Source organism: Oncorhynchus clarkii, unplaced genomic scaffold (genome assembly GCF_045791955.1).
Source record: "Oncorhynchus clarkii lewisi isolate Uvic-CL-2024 unplaced genomic scaffold, UVic_Ocla_1.0 unplaced_contig_1474_pilon_pilon, whole genome shotgun sequence".
NCBI lineage: Eukaryota > Metazoa > Chordata > Actinopteri > Salmoniformes > Salmonidae > Oncorhynchus > Oncorhynchus clarkii.
Window position 1 is genome coordinate 52,501 of NW_027258077.1, and position 12,500 is coordinate 65,000.

The following is a 12,500-nucleotide window of genomic DNA, read 5'->3' on the forward strand; positions in this document are numbered from 1 at the left end:
AACACATAGCTATAGAATCCCCCCAGAATGTATTTTAGAAGTGATGTTATTCTAGAACACATAGCTATAGAATACCCCCAGAATGTATTATAGAAGTGATGTTATTCTAGAACACATAGCTATAGAATACCCCCAGAATGTATTATAGAAGTGATGTTATTCTAGAACACATAGCTATAGAATCCCCCCAGAATGTATTATAGAAGTGATAATGTTATTCTAGAACACATAGCTATAGAATCCCCCCAGAATGTATTATAGAAGTGATAATGTTATTCTAGAACACATAGCTATAGAATCCCAGCAGAATGTATTATAGAAGTGATGTTATTCTAGAACACATAGCTATAGAATCCCCCCAGAATGTATCATAGAAGTGATGTTATTCTAGAACACATAGCTATAGAATCCCCCCAGAATGTATTATAGAAGTGATAATGTTATTCTAGAACACATAGCTATAGAATCCCCCCAGAATGTATTATAGAAGTGATAATGTTATTCTAGAACACATAGCTATAGAATCCCCCCAGAATGTATTATAGAAATGATAATGTTATTCTAGAACACATAGCTATAGAATCCCCCCAGAATGTATTATAGAAATGATAATGTTATTCTAGAACACATAGCTATAGAATCCCCCCAGAATGTATTATAGAAGTGATGTTATTCTAGAACACATAGCTATAGAATCCCCCCAGAATGTATTATAGAAGTGATGTTATTCTAGAACACATAGCTATAGAATCCCCCCAGAATGTATTATAGATGTGATAATGTTATTCTAGAACACATAGCTATAGAATCCCCACAGAATGTATCATAGTAGTGATCATGTTATTCTAGAACACATAGCTATAGAATCCCCCCAGAATGTATTATAGAAGTGATAATGTTATTCTAGAACACATAGCTATAGAATCCCCCCAGAATGTATTATAGAAGTGATAATGTTATTCTAGAACACATAGCTATAGAATCCCCCCAGAATGTATTATAGAAGTGATAATGTTATTCTAGAACACATAGCTATAGAATCCCCCCAGAATGTATTATAGATGTGATAATGTTATTCTAGAACACATAGCTATAGAATCCCCCCCAGAATGTATTAAAGAAGTGATAATGTTATTCTAGAACACAGAGCTATAGAATCCCAGCAGAATGTATTATAGAAGTGATAATGTTATTCTAGAACACATAGCTATAGAATCCCCCCAGAATGTATTATAGAAGTGATGTTATTCTAGAACACATAGCTATAGAATCCCCCCAGAATTTTTTTTAGAAGTGATAATGTTATTCTAGAACACATAGCTATAGAATCCCCCCAGAATGTATTTTAGAAGTGATGTTATTCTAGAACACATAGCTATAGAATCCCCCCAGAATGTATTTTAGAAGTGATAATGTTATTCTAGAACACATAGCTATAGAATCCCCCCAGAATTTTTTTTAGAAGTGATAATGTTATTCTAGAACACATAGCTATAGAATCCCCCCAGAATGTATTATAGAAGTGATGTTATTCTAGAACACATAGCTATAGAATCCCCCCAGAATGTATTATAGAAGTGATAATGTTATTCTAGAACACATAGCTATAGAATCCCCCCAGAATGTATTATAGAAATGATAATGTTATTCTAGAACACATAGCTATAGAATCCCCCCAGAATGTATTATAGAAGTGATAATGTTATTCTAGAACACATAGCTATAGAATCCCCCCAGAATGTATTATAGAAGTGATGTTATTCTAGAATACATAGCTATAGAATACCCCCAGAATGTATTATAGAAGTGATAATGTTATTCTAGAACACATAGCTATAGAATCCCCCCAGAATGTATTATAGAAGTGATAATGTTATTCTAGAACACATAGCTATAGAATCCCCCCAGAATGTATTATAGAAATGATAATGTTATTCTAGAACACATAGCTATAGAATCCCCCCAGAATGTATTATAGAAGTGATGTTATTCTAGAACACATAGCTATAGAATCCCCCAGAATGTATTATAGAAGTGATGTTATTCTAGAACACATAGCTATAGAATCCCCCCAGAATGTATCATAGAAGTGATGTTATTCTAGAACACATAGCTATAGAATCCCCCCAGAATGTATTATAGAAGTGATAATGTTATTCTAGAACACATAGCTATAGAATCCCCCCAGAATGTATTATAGAAGTGATAATGTTATTCTAGAACACATAGCTATAGAATCCCCCCAGAATGTATTATAGAAATGATAATGTTATTCTAGAACACATAGCTATAGAATCCCCCCAGAATGTTTTATAGAAGTGATAATGTTATTCTAGAACACATAGCTATAGAATCCCCCCAGAATGTATTATAGATGTGATAATGTTATTCTAGAACACATAGCTATAGAATCCCCCCCAGAATGTATTAAAGAAGTGATAATGTTATTCTAGAACACAGAGCTATAGAATCCCAGCAGAATGTATTATAGAAGTGATAATGTTATTCTAGAACACATAGCTATAGAATCCCCCCAGAATGTATTATAGAAGTGATGTTATTCTAGAACACATAGCTATAGAATCCCCCCAGAATTTTTTTTAGAAGTGATAATGTTATTCTAGAACACATAGCTATAGAATCCCCCCAGAATGTATTTTAGAAGTGATGTTATTCTAGAACACATAGCTATAGAATCCCCCCAGAATGTATTTTAGAAGTGATAATGTTATTCTAGAACACATAGCTATAGAATCCCCCCAGAATTTTTTTTAGAAGTGATAATGTTATTCTAGAACACATAGCTATAGAATCCCCCCAGAATGTATTATAGAAGTGATGTTATTCTAGAACACATAGCTATAGAATCCCCCCAGAATGTATTATAGAAGTGATAATGTTATTCTAGAACACATAGCTATAGAATCCCCCCAGAATGTATTATAGAAATGATAATGTTATTCTAGAACACATAGCTATAGAATCCCCCCAGAATGTATTATAGAAGTGATAATGTTATTCTAGAACACATAGCTATAGAATCCCCCCAGAATGTATTATAGAAGTGATGTTATTCTAGAATACATAGCTATAGAATACCCCCAGAATGTATTATAGAAGTGATAATGTTATTCTAGAACACATAGCTATAGAATCCCCCCAGAATGTATTATAGAAGTGATAATGTTATTCTAGAACACATAGCTATAGAATCCCCCCAGAATGTATTATAGAAGTGATAATGTTATTCTAGAACACATAGCTATAGAATCCCCCCAGAATGTATTATAGAAATGATAATGTTATTCTAGAACACATAGCTATAGAATCCCCCCAGAATGTATTATAGAAGTGATGTTATTCTAGAACACATAGCTATAGCTATAGAATCCCCCAGAATGTAGAACACATTATAGAAAGAATGTATTATAGAAGTGATGTTATTCTAGAACACATAGCTATAGAATCCCCCCAGAATGTATTATAGAAGTGATGTTATTCTAGAACACATAGCTATAGAATCCCCCCAGAATGTATTATAGAAGTGATAATGTTATTCTAGAACACATAGCTATAGAATCCCCCCAGAATGTATTATAGAAGTGATAATGTTATTCTAGAACACATAGCTATAGAATCCCCCCAGAATGTATTATAGAAATGATAATGTTATTCTAGAACACATAGCTATAGAATCCCCCCAGAATGTTTTATAGAAATGATAATGTTATTCTAGAACACATAGCTATAGAATCCCCCCAGAATGTATTATAGATGTGATAATGTTATTCTAGAACACATAGCTATAGAATCCCCACAGAATGTATCATAGTAGTGATCATGTTATTCTAGAACACATAGCTATAGAATCCCCCCAGAATGTATTATAGAAGTGATAATGTTATTCTAGAACACATAGCTATAGAATCCCCCCAGAATGTATTATAGAAGTGATAATGTTATTCTAGAACACATAGCTATAGAATCCCCCCAGAATGTATTATAGATGTGATAATGTTATTCTAGAACACATAGCTATAGAATCCCCCCAGAATGTATTATAGATGTGATAATGTTATTCTAGAACACATAGCTATAGAATCCCCCCCAGAATGTATTATAGAAGTGATAATGTTATTCTAGAACACATAGCTATAGAATCCCCCCCAGAATGTATTATAGAAGTGATGTTATTCTAGAACACATAGCTATAGAATACCCCCAGAATGTATTATAGAAGTGATAATGTTATTCTAGAACACATAGCTATAGAATCCCCCCCAGAATGTATTATAGAAGTGATCATGTTATTTTAAAACATATAGCTATAGTGTTCTCCTCTAAAAAGTGTGTTTGTCTGTAAAGTCTCTTGTCTGTCTCAATCACAGTATTTATTTATATATTATCTCTGTTAGTGTTCCCGACTTGTCACGACTTCCACCGAAGTCGGTGCCTCTCCTTGTTCGGGCGGCGTTCGGCGGTCGACGTCACCGGCCTTCTGGCCGCCGCCGATCCACTTTTCATTTTCCATTTGTTTTGTCTTTGCCTTTACACACCTGGTTTCACTCACCCAATGACTTGTTTATTATTTAACCCTCTGTTCCCCCGTGTTTTGTTTATGAGTGATTGTTCTTTGTACATCGGGTCTGTTTTTTTTTGTGGGCTCGCTATATTGCTTTGTATTTTGTATACTTTGAGTAAAGTACGTTGATTACTCATATCTGCGTCCTGCGCCTGACTCTCTACACCAACTACAAACTGGACCGTTTGTCACGCCCTGATCTTAGATATCTCTGTTTTCTATATATTTTGGTTGGGTCAGGGACTGACAAGGGTGGGTACGCTAATTGTTGTATTGTCTAGGGCTTTTTGTATGTCTATATTTTTTAAATGTCTCGGGTTTTTAAATGTCTAGGGTTTTTAAATGTTTAGGTTTTTGTATGTCTAGGTTTTTGTATGTCTAGATTTTTTAAATGTCTAGGGTTTTTAAATGTCTAGGGTTTTAAATGTCTAGGGTTTTGTATGTCTAGGGTTTTGTATGTCTAGGGTTTTAAATGTCTAGGGTTTTAAATGTCTAGGGTTTTGTATGTCTAGGTTTTTGTATGTCTAGGTTTTTGTATGTCTAGGTTTTTGTATGTCTAGGTTTTTGTATGTCTAGGGTTTTGTATGTCTAGGGTTTTGTATGTCTAGGTTTTTTTTAATGTCTATGTTGGCCTGATATGGTTCCCAATCAGAGATAGCTGTTTATCGTTGTCTCTGATTGGGGATCATATTTAGGTAGCCATTTCCCATTTGTGTTTGTGGCATCTTGTCTGTGTGTAGTTGCCTGTCAGCACTATAGTGTATAGCTTCACGTTTCGTTTTGTTATTCTGTTAGTTTGTTCAGTGTTTCATTCTTTAAATAAATAAGAATGCACACATACCACGCTGCGCCTTGGTCTCCTCCAACCGACGAGTGTGACACCTTTACACCTCTAAAAATGGTGTTGTCTGTAAAGTCTCTTGTCTGTCTCAACCACAGTATTTATTTATATATTATCTCTGTTAGTGTCCTCCTCTAAAAAGTGTGTTTGTCTGTAAAGTCTCTTGTCTGTCTCATTCACAGTATTTATTTATATATTATCTCTGTTAGTGTCCTCCTCTAAAAAGTGTGTTTGTCTGTAAAGTCTCTTGTCTGTCTCAACCACAGTATTTATTTATATATTATCTCTGTTAGTGTCCTCCTCTAAAAAGTGTGTTTGTCTGTAAAGTATCTTGTCTGTCTCATCCACAGTATTTATTTATATATTATCTCTGTTAGTGTCCTCCTCTAAAAAGTGTGTTTTCTGTAAAGTATCTTGTCTGTCTCATTCACAGTATTTATTTATATATTATCTCTGTTAGTGTCCTCCTCTAAAAAGTGTGTTTTCTGTAAAGTATCTTGTCTGTCTCATTCACAGTATTTATTTATATATTATCTCTGTTAGTGTCCTCCTCTAAAAAGTGTGTTTGTCTGTAAAGTCTCTTGTCTGTCTCAACCACAGTATTTATTTATATATTATCTCTGTTAGTGTCCTCCTCTAAAAAGTGTGTTTGTCTGTAAAGTCTCTTGTCTGTCTCATCCACAGTATTTATTTATATATTATCTCTGTTAGTGTCCTCCTCTAAAAAGTGTGTTTGTCTGTAAAGCCTATTGTCTGTCTCATCCACAGTATTTATTTATATATTATCTCTGTTATAGTGTCCTCCTCTAAAAAGTGTGTTTGTCTGTAAAGCCTATTGTCTGTCTCATCCACAGTATTTATTTATATATTATCTCTGTTATAGTGTCCTCCTCTAAAAAGTGTGTTTGTCTGTAAAGCCTATTGTCTGTCTCATCCACAGTATTTATTTATATATTATCTCTGTTATAGTGTCCTCCTCTAAAAAGTGTGTTTGTCTGTAAAGCCTCTTGTCTGTCTCAACCACAGTATTTATTTATATGTAATCAAAAGGAACTCACCCTCCTCATCCGACACGTCCAGTATCTCCGTCATGGTTTCCGGAACATTCATCTTGTGTTTCTCTGATGTCACAGTCTGTCAGCACAGGGATTCCAAGCCAATCACAACCAGGGAAAAAGAGAACAAGGATTCAGCCCGTTAGAACCAGAGGGTTGTAACCATAGAAACATGAATGATATTCTGTTATTCTGTGTTGTTTTGTTGTTGTTGTGAAAGTTGTGAAGTCATGGACGGAAAACAAGCTGGTACTGTTGTGACAGACAGAGGACCGTGTTCATCCCTAACACACTGATCTAACGTCAGTTTTACTATTTTCCCTGCTAAATGGTTAAGGTTAGGATATGAGAAGGGGTAAGCTGATCTGAGGTTAGGGGGAAACCCTTCTACCTGGAAGCGTCACGAGGGGTCACATACCGTTGTGGTGGTGATGACCTCTTCTGTGACGACCTTCAGAGTGTCAACGACAGATATGTAACCCAGACGCCTGGCAATGGACAGAGCAGTGTTCCCATTCTGACAGAGAGAGAGAGGGGGAGGGAGAGGGGGAGGAGAGGGGGGGAGAGAGGGAGAGAGAGAGAGGGGGGAGGGAGGGGGAGGGAGAGAGAACGAGAGTGTGAAAACGCGGGAGAGGAAGAGTGAGAGAGAGAGGGAAGGAAGGAAGGAGAGAAGGGAGAGAGAGAATCAAACATCTAATCAAACGGTGTGTGTGTGTGTGTGTGTGTGTGTGTGTGTGTGTGTGTGTGTGTGTGTGTGTGTGTGTGTGCGTGTGTTCTTACAGCAGTGGTAGTGTTGGGTGTCGCTCCATGTTGCAACAGGACGTTGATGATGTGTGTGTGTCCCTGCTGTGCTGCCTGGTGAAGTGGAGTGTAACCGTTCTGGAGACACAGACAGTTGAGTTTTAAACACTGACATCAAACACACACTATACATACATATTATACACACACACACACACACACACACACACACACACAACCACACACACACACACACACACACACACACACACACACACACTGAAATAGAAAACAGAAGGAACGAGAACACGAGAGACAGACAGTTGGGTTTTAAATATTTAAATTCTAACGGTCACCAACTGTCACTAACTGTCAGTCTGCTACTGGAGCGGTACCTTACCCGTTCCAATATTAAACTCTGGTACCTTACCCGTTCCAATATTAAACTCTGGTACCTTACCCGTTCCAATATTAAACTCTGGTACCTTACCCGTTCCAATATTAAACTCTGGTATCTTACCCGTTCCAATATTAAACTCTGGTACCTTACCCGTTCCAATATTAAACTCTGGTACCTTACTCGTTCCAATATTAAACTCTGGTACCTTACCCGTTCCAATATTAAACTCTGGTACCTTACCCGTTCCAATATTAAACTCTGGTACCTTAACCGTTCCAATATTAAACTCTGGTATCTTACCCGTTCCAATATTAAACTCTGGTACTTTACCCGTTCCAATATTAAACTCTGGTACCTTACCCGTTCCAATATTAAACTCTGGTACCTTACCCGTTCCAATATTAAACTCTGGTACCTAACCCGTTCCAATATTAAACTCTGGTACCTTACCCGTTCCAATATTAAACTCTGGTACCTAACCCGTTCCAATATTAAACTCTGGTACCTCACCCGTTCCAATATTAAACTCTGGTACCTTACCCGTTCCAATATTAAACTCTGGTTCCTTACCCGTTCCAATATTAAACTCTGGTACCTTACCCGTTCCAATATTAAACTCTGGTACCTTACCCTTACCCGTTCCAATATTAAACTCTGGTACCTAACCCGTTCCAATATTAAACTCTGGTACCTAACCCGTTCCAATATTAAACTCTGGTACCTTACCCGTTCCAATATTAAACTCTGGTACCTTACCCGTTCCAATATTAAACTCTGGTTCCTTACCCGTTCCAATATTAAACTCTGGTACCTTACCCGTTCCAATATTAAACTCTGGTTCCTTACCCGTTCCAATATTAAACTCTGGTACCTTACCCGTTCCAATATTAAACTCTGGTACCTTACCCTTACCCGTTCCAATATTAAACTCTGGTACCTAACCCGTTCCAATATTAAACTCTGGTACCTAACCCGTTCCAATATTAAACTCTGGTACCTTACCCGTTCCAATATTAAACTCTGGTACCTTACCCGTTCCAATATTAAACTCTGGTTCCTTACCCGTTCCAATATTAAACTCTGGTACCTTACCCGTTCCAATATTAAACTCTGGTACCTTACCCTTACCCGTTCCAATATTAAACTCTGGTACCTTACCCGTTCCAATATTAAACTCTGGTACCTTACCCGTTCCAATATTAAACTCTGGTACCTTACCCGTTCCAATATTAAACTCTGGTACCTTACCCGTTCCAATAGTAAACTCTGGTACCTTGGTTTTGGCGTTGACACTGGCGCCCTGCTGCAAGAGGAAGTTGACCATCTTTAAGTTTCCATAGTGACAGGCAACAATGAGAGGAGTGTAGCCGAGCTGAGGAAGATGAGAGAAAGACCTTAGAAAAAAATAAAGTCTGCGTGTGTGTGCGTGTGTGTGCGTGCGTGCGTGCGTGCGTGCGTGTGTGCGTGTGTGTGTGTGCGTGCGTGTGTGTGTGTGTACTTTGGTTTGCTGGTCCAGGTTAGCATCACGTTTGGCCAGAACTTCTGCTGCATTCACTCTGTCCTCCTGGGCCGTGAGGTGGAGGGGTGTCAGACCACTCTGAGAGAGGGGAGAGAGATGAAGGGAGAGACAGAGGTACCCAGAGAGAGAGACATTTAGAGAGAGGGCGAGAGAGAGATACCCAGAGAGAGACATTTAGAGAGAGGGGAGAGAGAGATACCCAGAGAGAGAGACATTTAGAGAGAGGGGAGAGAAAGAGAGATGGAGAGAGAGACAGAGTTGGAGAGAGAGATGGAGGGGAAGAGAGAGAGGGAGAGTTGGAGAGAGAGATGGAGGGGGAGAGAGAGAGGGATAGTTGGAGAGAGATGGAGGGGGAGAGAGAGGGAGAGTTTGAGAGAGAGATGGGAGAGATGGAGAGAGAGAAGGAGGAGGAGAGAGGGAGAGTTGGAGAGAGAGGTGGCAAGGAGAGAGAGATGGAGAGGGGAGAGAGAGATGGGAGAGAATGTATTGTATATGCCAAAGAGTGCATTTTTGGATGTGTGCAACGACTCTGCTACGTGTGTGTTTGTGTGAGTCTCTGTCCCCCCCCTACCTTAGTGGTAGTGTTGACGTGTCCCCCCCCCCTACCTTAGTGGGAGTGTTGACGTGTCCCCCCCCCCCTACCTTAGTGGGAGTGTTGACATGTGCCCCCTTGCCCAGCAGCAGACTGGTCATATCACTGTGCCCCTCCTGTGAGGCAAGGTGTAGAGGGGTGACCCCCTGCTTGGTCAGGACGTTGGTCTCCGCTCCGTACTGCAGCAGAGACGAGGCGACGGACGTCTGGTTCTTCTTGGCAGCGATGTGGAGTGGGGTGTATCCGTTCTGAGAGCAGAGAGGATTGTGGGTAGGAGGAATACGTCAGTGTTAGTTTTGAAAAAAACATCAGAGAACATACTTCAACAAGAAACACCAGGTTCTGAGATGAGGATATGAAATCTGATTTATTTTTAATGGGTCCTAGTCAACAGTAGTGTTATATAGGGGACAGTATTATGGGTCAACAGTAGTGTTATATAGGGGACAGTATTATGGGTCAACAGTAGTGTTGTATAGGGGACAGTATTATGGGTCCTGGTCAACAGTAGTGTTCTATAGGGGACAGTATTATGGGTCCTGGTCAACAGTAGTGTTGTATAGGGGACAGTATTATGGGTCAACAGTAGTGTTGTATAGGGGACAGTATTATGGGTCAACAGTAGTGTTATATAGGGGACAGTATTATGGGTCAACAGTAGTGTTATATAGGGGACAGTATTATAGGTCAACAGTAGTGTTATATAGGGGACAGTATTATGGGTCAGCATCCATGGACATAGAGTATCTGTAATTATATGAAAATAGAATGAAACAGGAAGGGACTATCTGAACTTGGCCAACAAGAAAAATGTGTTTTTGTTTTCTTCCACGGAAGGTTTTTAAATGTTTTCCGTAACAAAATGTCCCCACCTAACAGGACCCAGAAGCGGACAGGCAGGTACTATCTAAACATCTCCGTTAAAAACCCAAGTTGTTATTTTCCATGGTAAAACTTTTGAAAGTCTTTCCCCCGCCAGGTTTTGTGTTGTTTTCTCACCTTGGCGGTGGCGTGGGGCGACGCCCCTTTGTCCAGCAGCAGCAGCGCCACCTGCTGGTTGTCATAGTGAGCTGCCACGTGCAGCGGAGTCAGACCGTTCTGGAGGAGAGAACCACATTTATTACTCATCCCTTCATCTCTCACTCGCTCCTTCTCTCTCTAGCTATTCTGTCTTCCCTCTCTCCTCCTCTGTGTCATCTCTCCCTCTCTTTTCCCTCTCTAGCTCATCTGTCTTTCCTCTCCCCTCCTCTGTCATCTCTCACTCTCTTTTTTCTCCCTCTAGCTATTCTATCTTCCCTCTCTCCTCCTCTGTCATCTCGCTCTCTCTTTTCTCTCTCTAGCTATTCTGTCTTCACACTCTCCTTCTCTTTCTTCTGTCTATCCTTTTTCTCTCTCTAGCTATTCTGTCTTCCCTCTCTCCTTCTCTCCTTCCCTCTCAAGCTATTCTGTCTTCCCTCCTCTCCTCCTCTTCTTCTCTCTCTAGCTATTCTGTCTTCCCTCCTCTCCTTCTCTCCTTCTCTCTCTGGCTATTATGTCTTCCCTCTCTCCTCTCCTTCTCTGTGTCATCTCTCCCTCTCCTTTTCACTCTCTAGCTATTCTGTCTTCCCTCCTCTCCTTCTCTCCTTCTCTCTCTAGCTATTATGTCTTCCCTCCTCTCCTTCTCTGTGTCATCTCTCATTTTTTACTTTATTCTTTCTTTCTTTGTGTCCTCCCTCTCTTCTTCTATAATCAATATCTATGCTAACACTAGTTCTTGTTATTGTATTTCTGTGATAACAATAGTTCTAGTTATTGTATTTCTGTGAAAACAATAGTTCTAGTTACTGTATTTCTGTGATAATACCAGTTCTAGTTACTGTATTTCTGTAATATCACCAGTTGTAGTTACTGTATTTCTGTGTTAATGCCAGTTCTAGTTACTGTATTTCTGTAATATCACCAGTTCTAGTTACTGTATTTCTGTGATAATAACAGTTCTAGTTACTGTTTTTCTGTGATAAGACCAGTTCTAGTTACTGTATTTCTGTGATAATACCCGTTCTAGTTACTGTATTTCTGTGTTCTCACCAGTTCTAGTTACTGTATTTCTATAATAACACCAGCTCTAGTTGCTGTATGTCTATGATAATACCTTGCCGGCGTCGTCAGGCATAGCTTTGCGCTGCAGGAGGAGTTTTGCCACCTCCAGGCTTCCATACTTGGCTGATACATGTAGAGGAGTGAATCCTTTCTGTAAGGGGGAGGATACATGTAGAGGAGTGAATCATTTATGTAAGGGAGGATAAATGTAGAGGAGTGAATCCTTTCTGTTAGGGGGGAGGATACATGTAGAGGTGTGAATCCTTTCTGTAAGGGAGGATAAATGTAGAGGAGTGAATCCTTTCTGTTAGGGAGGATACATGTAGATGAGTGAATCCTTTCTGTAAGGGGGGGAAACATGTAGAGTAGTGAATCCTTTCTGTAAGGGGGGAGGATACATGTAGAGGAGTGAATCCTTTCTGTAAGGGAGGATAAATGTAGAGGAGTGAATCCTTTCTGTTAGGGGGGAGGATACATGTAGAGGTGTGAATCCTTTCTGTAAGGGAGGAGGATACATGTAGAGGGGTGAATCCTTTCTGTTAGGGAGGAGGATACATTTAGAGGAGTGAATCATTTCTGTAAGGGGGAGGATACATGTAGAGGAGTGAATCCTTTCTGTCAGGGAGGATACATGTAGAGGGGTGAATCCTTTCTGTCAGGGAGGATACATGTAGAGGAGTGAATCCTTTCT

The 12,500-nt window shown here is 39.3% G+C and overlaps 1 protein-coding gene across 1 annotated transcript in view; it reads right to left on the reverse strand.

Moving 5' to 3' along the window:
• LOC139395229 (ankyrin-2-like) overlaps nucleotides 1-12,500 on the reverse strand; it is a gene marked incomplete at its 3' end in the record, with an annotated part of 83,482 nt that overhangs the window by 45,239 nt on the left and 25,743 nt on the right. The window contains exons 15-22 of the mRNA XM_071142876.1: nucleotides 11,862-11,960; nucleotides 10,730-10,828; nucleotides 9,781-9,978; nucleotides 9,118-9,216; nucleotides 8,893-8,991; nucleotides 7,259-7,357; nucleotides 6,897-6,995; nucleotides 6,482-6,557 (exon numbers count right to left, since the gene is read on the reverse strand). Of these exons, the coding sequence (XP_070998977.1) occupies nucleotides 6,482-6,557; nucleotides 6,897-6,995; nucleotides 7,259-7,357; nucleotides 8,893-8,991; nucleotides 9,118-9,216; nucleotides 9,781-9,978; nucleotides 10,730-10,828; nucleotides 11,862-11,960 (868 nt within the window). The remainder of the gene's footprint in view (nucleotides 1-6,481; nucleotides 6,558-6,896; nucleotides 6,996-7,258; nucleotides 7,358-8,892; nucleotides 8,992-9,117; nucleotides 9,217-9,780; nucleotides 9,979-10,729; nucleotides 10,829-11,861; nucleotides 11,961-12,500) is intronic.